The sequence below is a fragment of the Ursus americanus genome, chromosome 20, assembly GCF_024610735.1.
Source record: "Ursus americanus isolate L20-20 chromosome 20, mUrsAme1.1.p, whole genome shotgun sequence".
In the NCBI taxonomy this organism is placed as follows: Eukaryota; Metazoa; Chordata; class Mammalia; order Carnivora; family Ursidae; genus Ursus; species Ursus americanus.
This window is the reverse complement of record NC_142146.1, coordinates 28,123,514-28,145,486: the sequence shown is the minus strand read 5'-3', so window position 1 is coordinate 28,145,486 and position 21,973 is coordinate 28,123,514. Positions and strand designations below refer to the sequence as shown.

At 41.7% G+C, this 21,973-nt stretch overlaps 1 protein-coding gene across 1 annotated transcript in view; it reads right to left on the bottom strand.

Moving 5' to 3' along the window:
- COL6A6 (collagen type VI alpha 6 chain) overlaps nt 1-21,973 on the bottom strand; it is a 107,577-nt gene that overhangs the window by 10,342 nt on the left and 75,262 nt on the right. Inside the window, exons 32-35 of the mRNA XM_045791934.2 lie at nt 18,501-18,994; nt 8,109-8,205; nt 4,591-5,262; nt 1,662-1,755 (exon numbers count right to left, since the gene is read on the bottom strand). Coding sequence (XP_045647890.2) covers nt 1,662-1,755; nt 4,591-5,262; nt 8,109-8,205; nt 18,501-18,994 — 1,357 coding nt within the window. The remainder of the gene's footprint in view (nt 1-1,661; nt 1,756-4,590; nt 5,263-8,108; nt 8,206-18,500; nt 18,995-21,973) is intronic.

Here is a 21,973-nt window from a genome sequence, read left to right as displayed (position 1 = left end):
TATTGTAAAGAACAGAACCATGAATAAATACCTGTATACTTTTCACCTACTTGGTTCTCCATATGTTACCATCTTGTTAGTGTGTGTGTATCCACACACGGATATAAGCATACATGCTCATATATGCACGTACACACACACACACACACACACAAAACCCCATCCTACTTCCTATTAGGAAAACTACCTGAAAATAGGCTACATGTTACTTTTAAATACTTTGATATATTTATCTCAAGAAGAAAACATTCTCTCATATGAACATGATACTATTACTACACATAAGGAAATCCACATGAATAATACCATCTGACATATCGTTCATCCTCAAATTTCCCCAGTTGTCCACCAGATGTCATTTATATAAGCCTTTTTCCTGACCTGGGATCCAGTCAAGATTCATACCATTACATTGGATGGTTATGGCTCCTGAGTCTCTCCCATTTTAGACTGTACACCACAACCCCTTGCTGCTCATGACATTGAAACCTCTGACCAGGTCAGCTGTTCTGAAGAAAACTCCACATTCTGGAATTGTCTCATGGTTTCCTCATTATGAGACGTGGGTCAAACATTCCTTGCAAGAATCTCACATAGGTGATGTATCTCCCCCTGCATCACCTTAGAAAGCACATAATGTCAATTCTCGGTCAGAGCGGGAATGCCAGATCTTGCCATGTACGTGCACATTTCCTTTCTTTGTATAAGTTAGTAATATGTGGATGGTCTGGGAGACTGTGAAATAGCCTGTCAACCAGTGGTCTTAGCATTCCTTAATTCTTGCCTGACTCCGTTATTACACTAGAGATTTCAAATTGGTGATATTTAAAGAAGATATATTTATTCATAAGAGAGAGAGAATGTGCAAGAGCAGGAAGAGCAGAGGGAAGGGGAGAGAGTCCCAAGCAGGCTCTGCCCTGAGCACAGAGCCCGATGCGGGGCTCGATCTCACAACTCTGAGATCATGACCTGAGCCAAAACCAAGAGTTGGACACAACTGACTGCACCACCCAGGTGCCACCATTTTCCTCTATATTTATTAGCTAGCATACTTCTATAAAAAAAGAACTTTTACTACCCCCCTCCCTTTTCGGATCTCTATATAGACTTGTGGATTTTAAAAATTCATTCTGTAATAATCCATTATCATTATTCTTTCTGATGTCAAACTGTCCAAAATCAGGCCCATGGGAATCTTTTCAAGATAGTTCCTTTGTCCTTTTGCCACAATACTGCTAGTTTTTGACTACTTCCTTGCTTTCTGGCGTAACAAATATTTGAGAGTCATACTGTACTTTCCCTGCTACAGTCTAGAGTTAGCTTTTTTCTCCAAGAAACCCTGGTTCCTTTGAGTGGGGAATGATATTTAGAAACCACTAGCTGGCCATTAAGTATGCTCATTGCCACTGAAGTGGCCCATTGGTTATTTCCTCATTTAGATTTTCCACTTTTAAAAATCTCTGGTTGTTTTTCAGATTAACCTGGTCATTTTTTTATTATCTCTTATTCCCTCAAATTATATTTTAATAATATCATGTAACAATAGATTTTGTCTAAAGAGGAGGAGGAAGAGGGAGAAGAGGAGGAGGAAGAAATGATAGAGAATGAGGAGAAGAAAGGGGGGCACGATTATTTATCAAGTTCTTTCAAGCTGAAAATACCTTCGCCACTGCCGTGGGGGCTCCTTCAGATCTGTAGAGCTGAGTCTACTGCACTTCATTTTGAAGTTTATTGGTGGGTATTTGTTGATTGCACCTAGGAAGAGAAAAGTCTGTGGTGAGTCTCTTACTCATGGCTATTAACATTACAGCAATCCGCTCTGTAGGCAAAGTATCACTGCACTGTTTTCGATACTCATCAAAGGAAGATACCGACTAAGGAGGCCATAGGAGATGAAAGCAGGTTTCTCAGGGGAGTCTCTAAAACTGGGTTTGGAAAATACATCTCTGCTGAATTTATAGGCAGAGCATTCAACTTACTTTTCAATAAGATGCCTTTAGCTGCTAAAGTTGGTCAATGTTAGAGGAGATATTATGAGCTAGTCCTAAAAGTCTGGTCTCTAACTGACATGAACTATTCAGAATAGTTTTTTATTTGCTCCTTTGCAATATCAAAATGCAAAGGGAAAGGGATGATCCCTTTATGGTTTCTGCATCATTAACAACAGAAACAATAGTGCCGTCTTGGGTTTAATTCATTAGTGGCTCACTTCATTTGGAAGTATATTAATTTTTTATAATAACAAAGCATGCCTCTTCCCACACAACTGAAACATTTAAAAGCCATTTTTTATGGGAAACCTTAAAAAATGTATATTTCCTTGAAGTGTTACATTGAATGGACTTGGTAAATGCAATTAAATCTCTTCCTTGGTGATCAAGGGTCATGAAGTAGCAAGTTTGCCCCGGGTTGTGAAATACACCAGCTTGTAGGCTGGACTGTGCGATTCTAGACTGAGTGGTCCAAAACGGTGATGTCGTGCTTTTGATTTCTTATCTGTCCTGGTTCTAAGCATCAGGCTGTTTGTCAGTTTTGTTTCTCTTAGAAAATGTGTTCTTTCTGATGTGGACTGTGCTTGATGGCCACCTCACAGCATGGTGTCAAATATTTAAGAGTCAGAGAGGGAGCTGCACTAGAATCCCCAGGAGGGCGGTGATGGTGTCCGTTTGGTCACTCCTTGAGAGCCCCACACCTCGGGGCGCCTGGGTGGCTCAGTTGGTTAAGCATCCGACTCTTAAGTTTCGGCTCAGGTCATGACGTCAGGGTCCTGAGATTGTGCCCTGTGCTGGACCCTGTGCTCAGCGCAGTCTGCTTGACATTCTTCCCCCCCCCCCCCCACTTTCCCCCTCTGCTCCTCCCCCACAGCTTGTGCTCTCTAAAATATATATATATTTTTTAAAGACAGCCCCATACTAAACCGCGAGTGGCTCAGAGCAGGTGCCTGATACATACGCGTGGTGTTGAAGGACCATGAGTCTGTGGGCTTGCTATAGGATTACGTTACAGCCTGTTTCAACTTCTACTTTTCAGCTATATTTCAAAGATGGGAGATTTCTGATACTTAAGTTCTAGAAAAGTAATGTATAATTGTGTCACAGTTACGGTTTTCTGAAAGTACTTTATATATGTCCCATCTACCCCAAGTAATTCTTAAAACATCTCTTTTCCTTTCCCTGGGTGGTAGTGGGGTATCATTTTTATCTAATCATAGTTTGACTAATTACCATGAGACACCATGAAGAATTTGGGGGGACTGAGGAAGGAAAGTCCATCTTAAATGTTCTTTCATATTTTTTGCCTCATAAGGAGTGTTTCTTTACAAGTTTCTCAGTCTTTTAATGTGTTATTTTGTTTTACCCTTACAAATGCCTTGTAAGTGCTTTTTTCAGAATGATTCCTGGCCCCCTTTTTTTGCCCTTCTTTTTTCCAGTTCCTCTGATTTCCTATTCCAAAACACACCCACATAAATTTCACTCTAGGAGCCTGTTGCTCCGGTGTTTCTCGAACTGTAATGTGCATATGAATCACCTGGCAATTTGATAAAAATGCAGGTTCTGGTTCAGAATGTCTGGAGTAGGGCCTGGAATTCTGCATTTTTCACGAGCTCCCAGGAGATGCTGCTGATGTAGGTCCTAGACTCACATGTGGAGCAGGACAGGACGGGAGACACGACCTCAGTACTGTCAACAGGTTCCCAAGGCTCCTCAGACCTCACCTGTAGGGACTAGTGCTTCTCTGCAACCTTCACTGGTCTCACTGTGTAACGTCAGTGACATGTTTGAGACACGAGCAGAATCTCCCGTAAGCTACACTGGGTGTTCAGCCTGTGTATTCACTTTTCTTTATCTGGACTCTAAGGGCTCATTCACCATGAAAATGTTCAGAAACCTGACGACTTCTCAGCCTCCAGAGCCATAGTAGGACGTGGCTTCTTTCTACCCATTCCATTGCATGCAAAGTGAATTGCATACTTTCAAGGCAAAATTATTCCAAGAAATACAGCCCATGTTTCTTTTTTATGAGCACCAGTTACACTAATTGCTGGCATCATAAAAAGTCATTAACAAGGCTGAGAAAGTTTTGCAAGGATGTATCTTTCATTCTGACAGGTAAAATGGTATCTCCTAATACCTCGAACTCTGCTTTTGGAACTTGTAAAAAAGCAAAGCCAAGAATTGCTGAATTTTCCTTTGGCTCTCTCTTTTGGGGGTGTTAACTGATGAAGCTTTCCATCGAAGGGCAGTGTGTGAATGTTACATGGCAAGGATTTCTACTTGATAGCTAAGGTCCAGGCTGTGACTTTACACCCCCAGACTATATTGCTCTATGCAGACAGATGTGTGAGCAGCTGTTTGTTATGATTGCTTCTCCATAGGAACCAGAGACATAAAAAAGATGAGCCAGAAAATTAAATGCTAGGAATCAGAGTTTTCCTCCCTCTACCATCCATCATTACAAATTTTCCTTTCTGACCCTGTAGTGCCCTTGAAGACAGAGATTTCCAAGAATCCATGTCAGTTCATCAACCATTCTTTTGGGAATACCAAATATACTCTTAATGTGTAAGAAAGAACAGATTTTATGACTTACGCCTGATTGAGTTTATAAAGGCTCTCACAATCTTCACACTGTATCTGTGGTCAGGTTTATGAATTCGGCCAAGCTGGACCAAGTGGTGATCCAAAGGGTAGCTGGCTAGATCTTCTAGTTCCTTGTCATTCCAAGCAGGGCCAAGGGAAAACACAAATAGGGCATAACCTTGACATTTGGCTCTCAAGGATTCTTTCTTTAAGGTCTCCTTGTCCAAGTGACTGGTTTCCCCAGCAGAGATCACAAATATGACTTTGTTTCTTCTCAGATTGGGAGTATTTAAAAAGATATTGTCCAGGGTCCACTGTAAGGCCTGACCAATGAAAGCGTCTCCATTTAGTTGTTGCACTGATTCTTCCAGGTGCCTCTTCATGAGGCGTTTACTGTTGTAGGTGGTGAGGTTGAACTCAGTTCTAACAGGACTCTTCTGAGTGTTGGGTAGGAAGTTGGGGGGAGCATGGCTTAATAGGGCCACCCGATCTCCAGTGACAGAGGTCTCAGGCTCTGGGGTGATCTCAAAGTGATCTAACAGTGCTCCCAAAAAGTGTCTTATGTCTTCAAATTCAGCACTTCCCACATGCCGGGAGCTGTCCAGAAGGAACGCAGCATCCATGTAAGACTGTGCAGGGGGCGGTTTGGCTTGATCGCAAAAAGCGTCTGGCTTGCAGACATCTGCAGACCAAGAGTCACATAGGGTTACGAAAACAGACTGGACAGAAAAGATAGCATCTCAAATATTTTAACATTTGGAAACTGCATAATCTTTGATATTAAAATAATTACTAAATGACTTTGATATCAACAACAGATTTCCTAGTCCATAGTTTGCATCTATATTTAAAACGTACAGATTTTACACCCAGTTGGTGTCTTGAATTCCATTCACTAAGGCAATTGACTTTTAAAAATTAAGCTGCTTTCAACAGAAGCTTAATCTTGGCTGTATTTTAAGTTTATAAAGATTGAAGTGGACAGTTTATCTCGTATTAGGGTATACCTTATCATGACATAAAAGCTAATGATCTCTCTAGATAGGAAACAGGTTAAACCAATGGTCCTTATCATTATGCTCACACTGTTCTATGAAACGTAGTATGCTTAAAAAGAGTGGAAAAAGATCTATGAATTCTTTTACTTCAATTTAAATAAAGGTTTGTAACTCACTGTCCATCTGGGTGTGGACACTAAGGACAAAGCTCTAGCTCATGTTTGTACCTCCAGTGTGCTTGTTAATTGAAACCTCAATACGTGATTGTTAAATACATGAATATAAATCTTGCATATTAGTAGTCTTTCATAAAATATGGGGTTATTTTAATAAATATGCATATCTCATTTAGCAAAATAATGTGTAGTAATAAAACAGAAAGTGAATTCCATTGAATCTGACCACAATGAATATTCAGAGGAATAAAAAAAAATTTGGAAATGGAAAGATCTTAGGGGTCACCTAATCTAATTTTACAGAAGAGACTGATGGTAAGAGGGTAAAATCATTCTGCCAAACAATACGCAAGTGTTTCTAGAAGTTTCTGCATATGAAGTCAGGGTTTATTGTGAGAGATAAGGCCATGTGGTATGGCAGTGGGTAGGGTCCTTGGCCTAAGAGCTAGGATGCCTGGGCTCTGGTCTTACCCAAGTCACCACTGGGCCTCAATTCTGCACAGTTAGGTGGGTGGGTCAGATTCACCCAGAGAACCCTTCCAGGGCCAACCTCTGCAATCTTGAGGTTTTCAGTAATATTTGGTTAAGGCTGAGAATGCCTCTTCAAAAACTAAAGAGAAGAGAGATGTAATGACAAGCGTGTGGACAGCTGGTACTTAGATATGCGCCTGGAGCAGGAATAAAAGCAGTCAGATGAAAGGTTAAAAACCAGAATGCAGATCCTTGGGGATGTAGCAAACTTCCTAACTTCAATCTTGCTCACGGACTCCATAAAGCTGTGGCTTTGCACAAGTTATGTTTCCCTTACTGAAATTCGGGACAATTTTACGACCGCGTTTAACGGTCGAATGACAGAACAGTCACCTGTGTGCTAGGCAGTTTCTAAAATCAGAGACAGCAGGCTGCCCATTTGCTCAATTTTGTTGGGTTTTTTAATTGCAGGAAACAACAGCCAAAATATCTTCCCTTATATGCCTCAGAGACAAAACAAGGATTTAAGCCAAGAAACGGGGCCAAAGTCTATCCCCAGTCACACATGTACAACTTCTGACTCTGACTGCAACATACCAGCACATGAGTGTAACTGATGTGCCTGCACCCCGTGCTGAGGGTGGGGTGGGTGCCTTGAGTAGGACGACCGGGGCCTAAACAACCCCTTGCCACTGAGAGGGACAGGGTTGGGAGGGAGGCAGAGCAGGGAGGGAGAAGGAAGGTGGGGAGAGGGGAAGGGAGGAGAGACTAATGAGTAGAGGGAAGCATGGGGGAGACAGAATAGAGGGGTGTCTGAAGCAATCCCACTTCTCAGACTTACCACCTCCCTGTGACGTCACTTATATGGCAAGCATTAGCATCTCACTGATCCACATGGAGAAGGAGAGGAATCAATCATTTTCTTCAAAACCAAATACCAAGTGCCAGGGAGAATAACAGGATCTCTGTTACGCGTAAGTGGCAGCACTGTGCGGCCAGCCTTCTTGGGTTTGGCTGTGCCATCTGCCAAATTATCTCACCTCTCCAAGCCCCCTTTTTGTCATCTGTCAAGTGGAGTTAGTAACAGTTCAAATGTCTCAAGGTGATTATAAAAAGGGCGTGAGACAATAAGAGTGCTTGGAACGGAATAAGCACACTAGCTTCACCACCACCACGTTACATACATGAGACAATAAGAGTGCTTGGAACGGAATAAGCACACTAGCTTCACCACCACCACCATGTTACATAGAGCAATTAGAACAGTGCGTGGCTCATAAGAAATGTCTGAGAACTCTTAGAAATCACACCCACTGGTGACTGCAGTGGCTTCCACTGTCTTCATAATTACTGGAACACTCAAATTACCAGCATACTCACCCACAGCGGCTTCTCTAGCTAGCCCTATAAATTGTGTATAAAACACGGCCACGGACAAACCAGCATGGCAAATCTTTCTGATGCCCCCTTTCAATGAAAAACGCATGGGTGTCTACTAATTTCCACTTGTACTATAAAGCATTTCTTGGGGTGGGGGGGTTGTGAACGTTTGAGATTTAGAAGACACATAAATATACTTTACAGCATGAAAACCTTGGCAACGAGATGGGCTGAATTTTTCTAATAATTGTTACTGTTTCCTGGAAGCTGCAGAAGCGTGGAGGGCCTGGAATGCAATCCTCCTGCTAGGATACCTGGGAGGAGCCCTGCTGGCGGGGCCTCCATCTGTGGACCATGCAGTATGAGGAAGTGACCCCAGAGCCCCAGGGAAATCTTCCCAAGGCCACTCGTACCCCTGCTGCCAAGGTCCAGCCAGTCCTGCCAACAATGACTCAGTGTGCTTAACAGGCCTGATCAAATTATATTCTCTCTGTGGGTCTCACCATAGCAGAAAGTGCACCGCTGGAGTCTCTCTAACGCTGGCGCGTAGTCGGTCCCGGATGGAACCATTATGACTTGGAATGTGCCAGTGTCATCAATCTGCAAGAAGCAGAAGAAAAAGAACAGCTTAGTGGGTGGGGCTGCAGGAATCCCCCGGGATTGTTCAGAGCACTGAGATCTTCTGAGGGCAGCACTGCTAAAGAAGGTCATAGGGAAGCCTAGCACGTGTCAGGGTGGCTAAGAGCCCTACTCGGGGTTAAGCTCTGCTGTTCCCTTTAGCTGTATATCAGGTTCCTTTGTCTCTCCTCACCTACAAAATGGGATATTCACACTACTACCTAACAGGGATACAGTGGGCATTAAAAGGGTCCATAATCAAAAGGCACTTATTGGCACAGGGTGGGTGCTGTGTGGGTCATTAGAGACCACAAAGCACTTTCCTATTCATTATCTCAGCAACCAGTGAGTTTGTTCTTATGTGCACGTGCCCATTTTACAGATGAGGATGCTGAAGCTCAAAGGAGGGTGAGAGGACTGATCAAAAGACAATGGACATGGAAGCCATTGAAGGAAGAGCGTCAGAGGACACCCCCTTCCCCACCCCCGCACACACACCCCAAGTTCCAGAGAACCAAGTGAAATCAGACTGTACTTTACAACTGTCTTTGAGTTCCCATTATGAACCAGGTATGAACCAACAAATGTTGGAGAGGATGTGGAGGAAGGGGATCCGTCTTACACTCTTGGTGGGAATGCAAGTTGGTACAGCCACTTTGGAAAACAGTGTGGAGGTCCCTTAAAAAGTTAAAAATTGAGCTACCCTATGACCCAGCAATTGCACTACTGGGTATTTACCCCAAAGATACAGATGTAGTGAAGAGAAGGGCCATATGCACCCCAATGTTCATAGCAGGAATGTCCACAATAGCTAAATCGTGGAAGGAGCCGAGATGCCCTTCAACAGATGACTGGATTAAGAAGATGTGGTCCATATATACAGTGGAATATTACTCAGCTATCAGAAAGAACGATTACCCAACATTTGCAGCAACATGGACAGGACTGGAGGAGATAATGCTAAGTGAAATAAGTCAAGCACAGAAAGACAATTATCATATGGTTTCACTCATTTATGGAACATAAGAAATAGGAAGATCGGTAGGAGAAGGAAGGGAAGAATGAAGGGGGGGTAAACAGAAGGGGGAATGAACCATGAGAGACTGTGGACTTTGGGAAACAAACTGAGGGCTTCAGAGGGAAGGGGGGTGGGGCAATGGGATAGACCGGTGATGGGTAGTAAGGAGGGCACGTATCGCATGGTGCACTGGGTGTTATACGCAAACAATGAATCATGGAACATTACATCAAAAACTAGGGATATACTATATGGTGACTAATATAACAAAATAAAAATTATTAAAAAAAAAATGAACCAGGTATGGAAGCTGTCTTTGCAGAGCCAGATCCACATCCAGGCAGCTCTCCTCTGAACAACTCCCAGCCCCTTCTAATTCAGTCCCATTGTTAGTAACCTCTCTACGGAGTTTGAGGCTGGAGAGCAGCTGTAGGCTGGCCATGTTCTAACTGAGGAGCAATGGGAAGGAAATGAGGGAAATGGGAAGGAGGAAAGGTGGTGGGGGCTTTCGCTAAGGCTTGTCTTTGTTTCTGCCCATCTTTTCTTCTGTGTAGAAGAGATGGGGAGAAATCTGTGCTCACCGGAATTCCTCCCTAGAAGACCTCTGTGTTTGCCTTCATGAGCTGGATGGGCTAGAGGGGGAGACTTGGAGGAAATATGTGGTAACTGAAGCTTTTGGCATGAGTTGTAGGCAAAATATATAGAAAAAAGAATGGTTAGTGCCTGGGAAAGGCTGAGAAGAAAGAAACAGAGGAGGGGGGGAAGGTTGTGGTAGGAGAGAAGAGAGAAAAAAAGATGCTGTGATGACAGAGCAGTGCTGCTGGGACAGGGTGGTGGTGACAAATGGGGACATTCTTCAGTGGAACACAGCCCCTGCATAATGGTGCCCCTTCTTGTGACTCACTACCTTCAGTAAAATCTGTACTGCCCACTGATTCTTCCTGCGAATGGATTCTTTGAAGAAAGGCTGAATCGTGTGTCCAAGTAAGCACAGAGTGAAAACAGAAACTGCTTACCTGGACTCTAAGCCAGAGGACACCTGGGTTATAGCTGCATCTTCATAATCAGTTTACCTGGGGTACGTGCATGTGTGCACTTCAGCTAGCTTAAACTGGTCTTGGTAACGTGTAAAAAACAGTCTTGACTCTTGAATAATACAACAGCACAATCAGTCTGTATTGTTAATGGCTTCTAATAGGTGTCTGAGCAGTGTTTCCAGTGAATCATGCCCTCACTGTCTCTGGATTGTGATGAGTGACCAGGAAACCAAACCCAGAGAGCGCGGATCGGACCATCTGGTAGGAGCAAAGTGCTTTCTTACTGCCAACTATCAGGATCCAAGGGGAAAAAAATCACAAAATGTTTGAGCTAGGAGAAATCTCAGGAACCATGTAGTCCAATTCTTTCCTTTACAGATAAGGAAAGTGAGTCCAGAGAGGGGTGGAATATGGGAGGCTTCAGTTTAAATTTTGCTTTCTCCAAATAAGACCTACGTCCCATCTGCTGCATTAGCTGCTTTTATGATCACTGCTGTGTGTCAGGGAGTCTAACTTAGTTTAGAGCGGTGTTCTGCAGGTGTCATCCAGGGACTGTTGCCATTTGTTAACTAGTCTGTCTTCTGCATGTCTAGACTGTGACAACTTCCACACTTCTGGCAGTGGAGCTGGTTGATAATTTAGGCTTCACATTTAATCATGTATCGACATGTTGGTGTCAACTTAAAACATCGTCCTTCTCTTACTGAGTTTAGCGTGTTGCTTTACTAGGAGGGTTCACAGGGGGTCTGTGCTCTCCCTGTCCTCCCACCTGTCCTCCCACCAAAGTAATCTCCTAGTCAATAGAGTTTGGCAGATGTGGTTTTAGAGATCATTGCTACACATCATTGGACCAACTATAGTTAGCCTATTACAGAGAACTCCTTAGGCTAAATGAGGATTGAGGATTTAAAATAAAAGGCTACCATGGTTCACTCTTCTCCATTCTCACTTTTTGCTGTTATTAAGTCCACAGATGGGCTATAGGAGGCTTTCAGCAAATGGTTCTGGAGGATACCCTCTTCTTTCATTTCTAACCATCATGGGGCTCTATAAATTGGTGTGTTCAAGAAATTATACAATTAATAATATGTGTAATCATCTTTCTTTAGACAATTCTATATTAATAAAGGAAATCTTTTTAAAAATAAAAAGGCTGAGTGGTCAAAGTGCCAAGGTTTCCCATTAAACTCCCTACCCCACCCATTTCATCTCTGTCTCCACACAAGAATAACCTGTAACGTCAATATTATACTTAATATTTCTCTCATTTGCAATGTTAAACAGCAGAGTAAAAGGAAAAAAAAGGCTAGCTAAGAAAAGAGGTATCTAAGTCTATTAGAAAGGGAGACCCACTCTAAGTTAGAATTCTTTATGGGCAGCAAGTAAAATTTCACCAGAAGTAAGAGGTAATTGCCAAACACACTTAGAGGGGAAAACCTGGTGGCAAAGCAAAGCTGAGACTGAGGTATTTCCAGTCAAAAACGGCCTTCCGTTTCAGAAGGGATGAATAGCCACTCGGCTTGACACCATCGTGAGAAATTTCCAAGAGGGAGGTCAAAGTCCATGTACTAAGGGAAATCAGTGCCAGTTGTCAGAACATCTGCTTCCAAGCCCTGCGGCATGCGCCTGCATGGGGCCCAAATTTCACACTGGACTTCTGAACTCTCAGACGAATCAAGATTTAGAAAAGCCAAGATAATTATGAAACAAATTAGGGTTTTAAAATATGGCCCACAAATAAAAACTCATTGTCACTAAATTTTTGAGTTCTATTCTTGACATAATAAACCACAATTCAAGTGTAGGGAAGCACAACCGAACAGAATGGATAAAAGAAAGAAAAAGAGGGCAAAAGGAGAAGTAATAACATAATTTCCCTTCTGTAATGCCACGTATCAGTATTGGGTTCTCAACTTGCATACATGCCTCTATTCGGAACCTTTCTAGACGCCCTGCTTAGTTCCACCCTCTACTGGCAGCTCCATGAGAGGGGGTCTTTTGGTTTTCCACTTCTGTGTCTCCACAGCCTAGGATAGCACCTGGTATACATGAGGTGCTCACTAAGCATTTGCTGGATGAACGAACCTTGGCTCCAATTCTGACTTCTGTCTGCACCTCTAATTCTACTCAAGAGGTGTTTGGAGCCAATGTTGCTCAGATTTTGGAAGGTCATTGTCAAGAATCTGAATCTTCATTGGTGCTCTTTTGAGATCAAGTGTTTCAAGAAAGGAGCAAAGAGCCTCTTGCGGATTTGGCTAGGAACTCTAAGTGAGACTGTTAATACTCAAAAGATTTTAAAACAAACCAACAAAGTATGTTTTCTCAAGTTATAGGCTATGCACACACCTTTGAGTGGATGTTGAAATTGTGTTTAAGTTTATATCACAAGTACTATCAATTGTTTGCATTAGGATAGTCTCTTGTCTTGTGACTAAACAAAGCAAAGGGACAACGGGGCTCTCAATAAACAGAAGGAATTATGAGTCTGTGTGTCACCATATCTACTCGCAGAGCTTTTGAGCTGCTGTGTTCCATAGCAGCTTCATTTGCAAGGCATGGCCCAGCCTTTTCTAATCGATGTGCATTTTCCCTTCTGAGCCTGGTCTATCAGCCTGTCCATGACACTAATAGCAGCGTCAGCTCCTTTACAACCTAGATGTCAATTTTGTTAAATCGATTTTAGTTAATCATCAAGCAGATAAATAATAGCAATTAGAGGAAAAGCTATCATTCTTGAATATTTACTACGTACTAGGCATGGAGGCATGGTGTCCCATCATTTCATCTACACAACAGCTCCAGGAAACAGGCACTGCTTTCCATACTTTATAGATGAATACTCTATTTCAACTCTGTTGTGCTTATTTGACACCTTCCTAGAAAATTATGGAGGTGGAAAGGGCCCCAAAGGCACCTGCAGATTGAAAGTGAAAGGATGAAGAAACGTTTATCATGCAAATGGATGTGAGAAGAAAGCTTGGGTAACAATACTTGTATCTGACAAAACAGACTTTAAAACAAAAATGGTAACAAAAGACAAAGGACATTATACAATAAGACAAACCAACAAGCATTATGTAAAAATTACAAATATTTATGCATCCAACATGGGAGCACCTAAATACTTAAAGCAGTTAATAACAAACAGAAAGTAATCAATAATAACGCAATAATACTAAGAGACTTTATCACCCCACTTACATCAATGAACAGATCATCCAAACAGAAAAAAATCAAGGAAAAGGTGGCTCTGAATGACACATTGGGCCAGATGGATTTAACAGAAATATTCAGAACATTCCATCCTAAAACAGCACAGTACACATTCCTCCAAACAGATTCAGAACAGATCATATATTTGGCCACAAACCAAGTCTCAAGAAATTAAAAAAGATTGAAGTCATACCGTGCTTTTTTTCTGATCACAACGCTATGACACTAGAAATCAATCGCAAGATAAATAATCTAGAAAGAGCACAAATAAATGGACGTTAAACAACATTCTATTAAACAATGAATGGGTCAACCAAGAAATCAAAGAGGAAATGGAAAAATACATGGAGACAAATGAAAATGAAAACACAATAATTCAATCTTTGGGCAGCAAAAGCAGTTCTAGGAAGGATGTTTATAGCAATACAGGCCTACCTCAAGAAGCAAGAAAAATCTCAAACAACCTAATATTACAACGAAAGGAGCTAGAAAAGGAAAAACAAAACCCAAAACCAGTAGAAGGAACGAAATGATAAAGATTAGAGCAGAAATAGATGAAATAGAAACTAAAAAACACAATAAAACGGATCAATGACACCAGGAACTGGTTCTTTGAAGACAAAAAACATTGATAAGCCAGATTCATCAAAACAGAGAGGACTCAAATAAACAAAATCAGAAGTGAAAGAGGAGCAATAACTACTGACACCACAGAAATACAAAGGACCATAAGAGACTATTTCGAAAGATTATATGCCAACAAATTGGACAGCCTAGAAGAAATGGACAAATTCCTAGGAACATATAACCTCCCAAAACTGAAGCAGGAAGAAATAAAAAATTTGAACAGACCTATTACCAGTAATGAAATTGAATCAGTAATAAAAAAAAAAAAAACCTCTCGACAAACAAAACTCCAGGATGGATGGCTTCACAGGTGAATTCCACCAGACATTTAAAGAATTAATACCTATTCTTCTCAAACTACTCCAAAAATAGAGGAAGGAAAACTTCTAAATTCATTCTCTGAGGTCAGCATTACGCTGATACCAAAACCAGATAAAGACACTACAAAAAAAGAGAACTGCCGGCCAATATCTCTAATGAACATAGATGCAAAAATCCTTAATAAAATATTAGCAAACTGAATCCAACAATACACGAAAAAAATTATTCACTGTGATCAAGTGGGATTTACTCCTGGAATGCAAGAGTGGTTCAATATTCACAAATCAATCAATGTGATACATGATGTCAATAAGAAAAAGGATAAGAACCATGTGATGATGTCAATAGATGTGGAAAAAGCATTTGACAAACTACAACATCCATTCATAATAAAAACCCTCAACAAAGTAGGTTTAAAGAGACTATATCCCAACATAATAAAGATCATATATAAAAAACCCACAGCTAATATCATACTCAATGCCGAAAAATTAAGAGCTTTCCCCCTAAGGTCAGGAATAAAGCAAGGATGTCCACTCTCAACACTTTTATTCAACATAGTACTAGAAGTCCTAGCCACAGCAATCAGATAAGTTATAAAAGGCATCCAAATTGGTAAGGAAAAAGTAAAATTGTAACTATTTGCAGATGACATACTATATATAGAAAACCCTAAAGACTCCAATGAAAAACTACTAGAACTGATAAATGAATTCAGTAAGGTCAAAAATACAAAAATCAGGGGTGCCTGGGTGGCACAGTGGTTAAGCGCCTGCCTTCGGCTCAGGGCGTGATCCCGGCGTTATGGGATCGAGCCCCACATCAGGCTCCTCTGCTGGGAGCCTGCTCTTCCTCTCCCACTCCCCCTGCTTGTGTTCCCTCTCTCGCTGGCTGTCCCTATCTCTGTCAAATAAATAAATAAAATCTTTAAAAAAAATACAAAAATCAATGTATTTGAAATATGTTGTATTTCTATACATCAATAATGAAGCAACAGAGAAATTAAGAAAGCAATTCCATTTATAATCACACCAAAAAGAATAAAATACCTAGGAATAAACTTAACCTAGGAGATGAAAGACCTGTACCCTGAAAACTGTAAGACATTAATGAAAGAAACTGAAGATGACCCAGATGGAAAGATATTCTATACTCATGGATTGGAAGAACAAATATTGTTAAAATGTCCATACTACCCAAAGCAATCTACAAATTCAATGCAATCCCCATCAAAACATCAACAGCATTTTTCACAGAACCAGAACAAATAATCTTAAAATTTGTATGGAACCACAAAAGACCCGAAATAGCCAAAACAATCCTGGAGGTATCACAATTCCAGATTTCAAGTTATACTGAAAAGCTATGATAATTAAAACAGTATGGTACTGGCACAAAATAGAGACATAGATCAATGGAACAGGATAGAAAAGCCCAGAAACAAACTCATGATTATTTGGTCAATTAGTCTTCGGGAAAAAGACAGTCTCTTCAACAAATGGTGTTGGGAAAACTGGACAGCTACAAGTAAAAGAATGAAACTGGACCACTTACACCATACACAAAAATGAAGTCAAAACGATCAAATATGAGACCTAAATATGAGACCTGAAACCATAAAAATCCTAGGAGAAAGCATAAACAGTAAGTTCTCTGACACTGGTGTAGCAACTTTTTTCTAGATACATCTCCTGAGGCAAGGGAAACAAAAGCAAAATTAAACTATTGGGACTACATCAAAATAAGAAATTTCTGCAGAGTGAAGGAAGCAATCAACAAAACCAAAAGTCAGCCTACTGAATGGGAGAAGATATCTGCAAATGACATATCCAATTAGTTAGTATTCAAAATATATAAAAAACTGATATAACTCAACACCCCAAAAACCCAAATAATCCAATTAAAAATGGGCAGACACATGAACAGACATCTCTTCAAAGAAGACATCCAGATGGCCAACAGACACATGAAAAGATGCTCAACATCATTCATCACCAGGGAAATGCAGATCAAAACCACAATGAGATAGCACCTCACACCTGTCAGAATGGCTAAAACCAAACCTCAAGAAATAACAAGTGTTGGCAAGGATGTTTAGAAAAAGGAACTCTCATGCTCTGTTGGTGGGAATGTGAACTGGTATAGCCACTGTGGGAAAACAATATGGAGGTTCCTCAAAAACTTAAAAATAGAACTACCCTGGGGCATCTGGGTGGTTCAGTCAGTTAAACATCTGACTCTTAATCTCAGCTCAGGTCTTGATCTCAGGGTTGTGAGTTCAAGCCCCTCATTGGGCTCCGTGCTGGGCATGGAGCCTACTTAAAAAAGAAAAAAGAAAAGAAACAAAAAAAGGAACTACCCTACAATCCAGTAATCACACTACTGGGTATTTACCTTTACCCAAAGAATATGAAAACATTAATTCAAAGGGATATATGTACCCCTCACAAAATAGACTCCCACCTATAGAGAACAAACTGGTGGTTACGAGAAGGGAGGTGGGGGGGATGGGGGAAATAAGTGAAGGAGAATTAAGAATACACCTATCGTAGGGTGCCTGGGTGGCTTATCGGTTAAGCATTCAGTCCTGATTTCTGCTCAGGTCAGGATCTCAGGGTTGGGAGATCAAGCCCTGCCCCAGGCTCCATACTCAGCATGGAGTCTGTTCCAGATTCTTTCTCTCCCTCTCCTTCTGCCCCTCCCTGCACTCTAGCTCACTCTCTCTCTCAAAATAAATAAATTTTTTAAAAAAGAATTCAGATAAATGGATAAAGAAGATGTGGTGTATACATATACAGCGGAATATTATGCAGCCATCAAAAATTTGAAATCTTGCCATTTGCAGTGATGTGGATGGAACCAGAGGGCATTATGCTAAGGGAAATAAGTCAACCTGAGAAAGACAATTATCATATGATCTCACTGATACGTGGAATTTGAGAAACAAGGCAGAGGATCATAGGGGAAAAGAGGAAAAAATGAAACAAGATGAAACCAGAGAGGGAGACAAACCGTAAGAGACTCTTAATCTCAGGAAAAAAACTGAGGGTTTCTGGAGTGGAGGGGGGTGGGAGGGATGGGGTAACTGGGTGATGGACATTGGGAGGGTATGTGCTATGGTGAGCGCTATGAATCGTGTAAGATTGATGAATCACAGACCCATACCCCTGAAACAAATAATACATTATATGTTAATAAAAAAATGAAAAATAAAACAGTTCATTATTTTCAAGGGAAAAAAAAGAATACACCTATCACAATGAGCACCGAGTAATGTATAGAATTGTTGAATCACTATCTTGTACACCTGAAACTAACATAATACTGTATATTAACTATATTGGAATTAAAGTAAAAAACTCAGTAAAAAAAGTTCCCATCACAATAAAACACTTTTATAACTAGGTGTGGTGGTAATGTTAACTAGGCTTACTGTGGTGATCTTTTCACAATATTTACAAATATTTAATCATGTTGCACACCTGAAGTTAATACAGTGTTATATGTCAGTTTACCTCAAAAAAGGTCTTCTTGATCCCAGGTGGTTTATTTATATAGCTCCCCAACCAAAGAAGCTATAATAACTAGGATGGCTTTTCCTTTATAAAGTTTGGATAGTCATATGTTTGGTGAAGTTATGAAATCAGTCAACTGGTTTTCATTGTATAGCAACTATTGCTACTGGCCACATAAATGACATCAATGAACGTCTACTGGCCTTCCTGCTACACCCAGAGGCAACTCAGAGAGTTCCTTGGAGAAGCACTAGAATAGCCAACCTGGGTTCGTGTCCTGACGTGGCCACTTCTTAGCCATGTGAACCCAGGCATACAGATTCAACCTCTCCAGGTTGTTTTCTCACTGATAAAATGTGAATAATAATTATAAATCTCCCTTACATGCTACTTGTGAGAATTAAACAGGATAATGCATACAAAGGGCTTAGCGTATTCCTGGTACATAGAAATAAATAGTGTAGTTCAATGCTTTCTTACAGAGGCTTCTGAATGTAGGCCCCCCCCCAAAAAAGAAAAGTCACGTGCAAGTCGTAACCATCTTACCGCAAACGCACGCTTGACGGAGGGCACGTTGCTGAACGCGATCACGACCGGAATGATGTCAAGGGCACTGAATTCCATAGTGGCCGCGGCAATGGTCTGGGCATCGGCAGACTGACCGCTGCTGAAGAAGGTGGCGATTCTTCTCGTGTGCGCGCCTGGAAGCGTTCGCTTGAAGACGTTCCTGGAGATGAACCTCATCACTTTGCCGATCTCCCTGCTGTCCGAGGACCGCTCGTAAGGAATAGCTTCGATCTCCCTGAGGAGCTGCGGCTTCCGGTAGGCGTCTGAGAAGCGGACGAGGTGCCGGGCGTGAGAGGTATAGGTGAGGATGGCGATGCGCGCGCCCACCGGGCAGCTGGTCTCCCGGACCCGGACGCCCCTCACCAGGGAAGACATCAGCTCCTTCATGCGCTCGAATTCCTGCTTGGTGACATCTCGAGACTGGTCCAAGGCAAACACCAATTCGGTGGGATGCACCGGGCATTCTGGTTCTCCTGGAAGGCAAGAACATGCTCCCGATGTAGCATGCTTACTTAAAAAAATTTTTTTGAAAAGATACATAGAGGGCAAGGTAATTTTAAATGATAAATATGCAAATACTTAAACATTAAATAAGCATTAAATGCTAAAATGAGCAGTTGAAATATTAAATGTTGAAATCTGGAATGAAAATGCTATTTTTAAAATTGAATTTGCTCTTTTAAATAAAGCCCAAGAGAAAGTATCATTCAATTTGAGTTTTTATGCAATTTGTAAGTTAATGACCAAATTCCTTCTAAGTAATCAGAAGTGCATGGATATGCCCTTTTACTTACAGAAATTGGATCACTGGTATTAGGTTTATTGCTGGAACTTTATACAGTTAACTAAACTAAAACATACATGTTTCTACTTAATAAGGAAATGTAATGGGAGTTGAGAAAGGAATGGCTCCAAAAGCTCTGTGACTGATTTCAGAGAGATTGGAAGAGGATGGACGTGCAGTATACAGAAGAGCCCCTCAGATGTGGAGAGTCGGCTGTGCACTAGCCACGTGACCTTGTCCCAGCCCCTTATCTTCTCTGGGCCTCATTTTGCTCATCTGTAAACTGCCGGTCCTGAGCTCAGCCACTGCATCACCCTGGACTGAGGAGTCCAGGAACCAACACAGGCAAGCACTTCGGACAACAGTGCCCGGCGCGTGACGGGGGCTCCGCTAAGGTCAGCCGTTACTATTACAATTACTCTTACAGAATTTTCATCGTGAGCACCGTATCACTTAAAAGAATGAGGAAAACTTTCAGGGATATATTTTTATCTAACAGTTGAAAAGGCAGGTTTAACCAATAAATATACCTATTACGTAGAGAAAGTGAATTATTAAACTTGAATGTTAAATGTTAATTTCAGATTTATGTATTGCTCCCAGTTCATTCGCTCTAATCCTGGTACCCTGCATTTATCACTGTTGGCACTTTATATTTGTCTGATTAACTGATTAATGTTTTCATCTCCGTGAAGCATGAAGACGGGGACTGCATCTCTCCCGATCTGCCAGATTATTAGTTCCTGCCATTTAGGAGAGTTCTAAGAAATGATGACTGAATGAAGAAGCAGCAAAGGACGGTTCTCGTGCAGCAGGCACAGGACGAACAAAACTTGTATGATGGGGCGATGCCTGGTATCGAGATGTAGGTTGGTAAAAGGAAATCTCAATGATGCACTTCTCTTGGAGGGGTGCCTCCTCTCATTCAGATGCCAGCAAGTCAGATGCAGAGATAATAAAAGCAGCTTGCGGGCTACAGGCTCTTTGAGAACTCAGAAACTCAGATTTGCTGGGGCTGGCCTGGGCTGGTCAAGGAGCGAGTCCACTGCTGTGACCAGCGGAGCTTCGCCCCCATCTTGGTGCTAGATGATTATCTCCTTCTGGTCCTGGGCTCTGTGACCTAATAGGCTAAAGGACCAGTAAGAATAAACATTTAACCCTCAACCAAACCGCATCTCAGTGGAGACAGAACATAATTTATTGGCCTCTGAGTCTAACCTAGAAGGCTGAGCAGATGTTAAAAAAAAATTGAGGTCATGTCAACTTTACAATAAAGAACGGAAGTATGACTAAACATGAAAGTGGTTCTGCCAGCTTTTTGTTTGGGCTGTGATTTGCATATGGGAACAACACAACAGGTGCAATTTAGAGATAAAGGGAAAAAAGATTCACAGCCCTGGCTAAAATATGAAAAAATTCTAGTTTTCAGGAAAAAAATTACCTAAAAGGTAATTCGACTTGCAAAACACATGGTCTGAAATCTAGCAAGCTGCCAGGAACCAGAAGATTCTGAAGAACGCTGGGCTGGCTTGCGGTGGTACCTAGGAGGCCCTCCTCAAGGCACAGATGACCACACGGAGACCTAACAGGGCTCTGTGGCCATACACTGTACACTGATGGCTGCTGCTTGGCACAGAGCAGGTGATGACAAGGACAGAGAAGGAGAAGCCACTGACATGGACCCACGGCCCAGCAACGGCAGCCCTCTCCAGGCCGCCACCACATTTGTCTGGAATACCACAACACCCTCCTGACTACTCCTCTGGCCTTTAAACTTACCCTCCCCTACAATCTGCTCTCCCAGAGTAGCCCAAATAAGCGCTCAAAAATCATTCCTCAGCTTATGTTCTTCCTTCAATACTTTGAATAAGCTCTTTAATATCCTCTCATTCCAATTTGAATACAATCCACCCTCCCTATTTGAATCTAAAAAGTTCAACTTGACCTGCCCTCTGCTTGCTCCATTTTTTCACATGCCAATCTCCCCCTCCCTCACTGGACTGCGGTCAGTTCTTAGGAATTGCCTAGGTCGGTCTTGCATCATGGTCTTTGCACTTGCTGTTCTTTCTCCTGGCTCTTGTAAAGCTGGCTTCTTTTTTTCCCTTCAGTCCAAACTCCAATGTCACTGCCTCAAAGAGGAACCCTCCATCCTAAAGCCACTCTCCCCTCCCCCAACATTATTCTGACAGAGCGCCCTGTTCTTTATCTCGTTCACAGCAACTATAGGATTCCGTATTTCTTTGACGTGTTTAGCATCCGGCTCCTCGGCTAGAATGGAAGCTTCCGAACACAAGAATTATGTCCATCCTATTCAGCCCTGTGTCCCCAGTGCCTAGCACATAATATACTTCCAATAAACATTTGTTGAGTGAGGATGCATCCAGAGGGCACGGATTGATGGGTTTAGACAAAAGGTATAGGATACAAAGGTGTAAGAGGGTAATTGCTGTTAAACGCTGAAATTCTTAACCACTAGACTACAGAGACAATAGAGAAAATGAAGGGAAAGAGACATATTATTACAAAAAAACCTAATGGTAACATACATGGTAATGTTAGTCATTAAAATATTAAAAAAATCAAACTACTTGGTGGAGAAACAGCTGTGAGGCTCAGCTAACGCTGAGTGATTTATTGGAGGCAGGTCTGTGCTACCAGTATGAGGCAG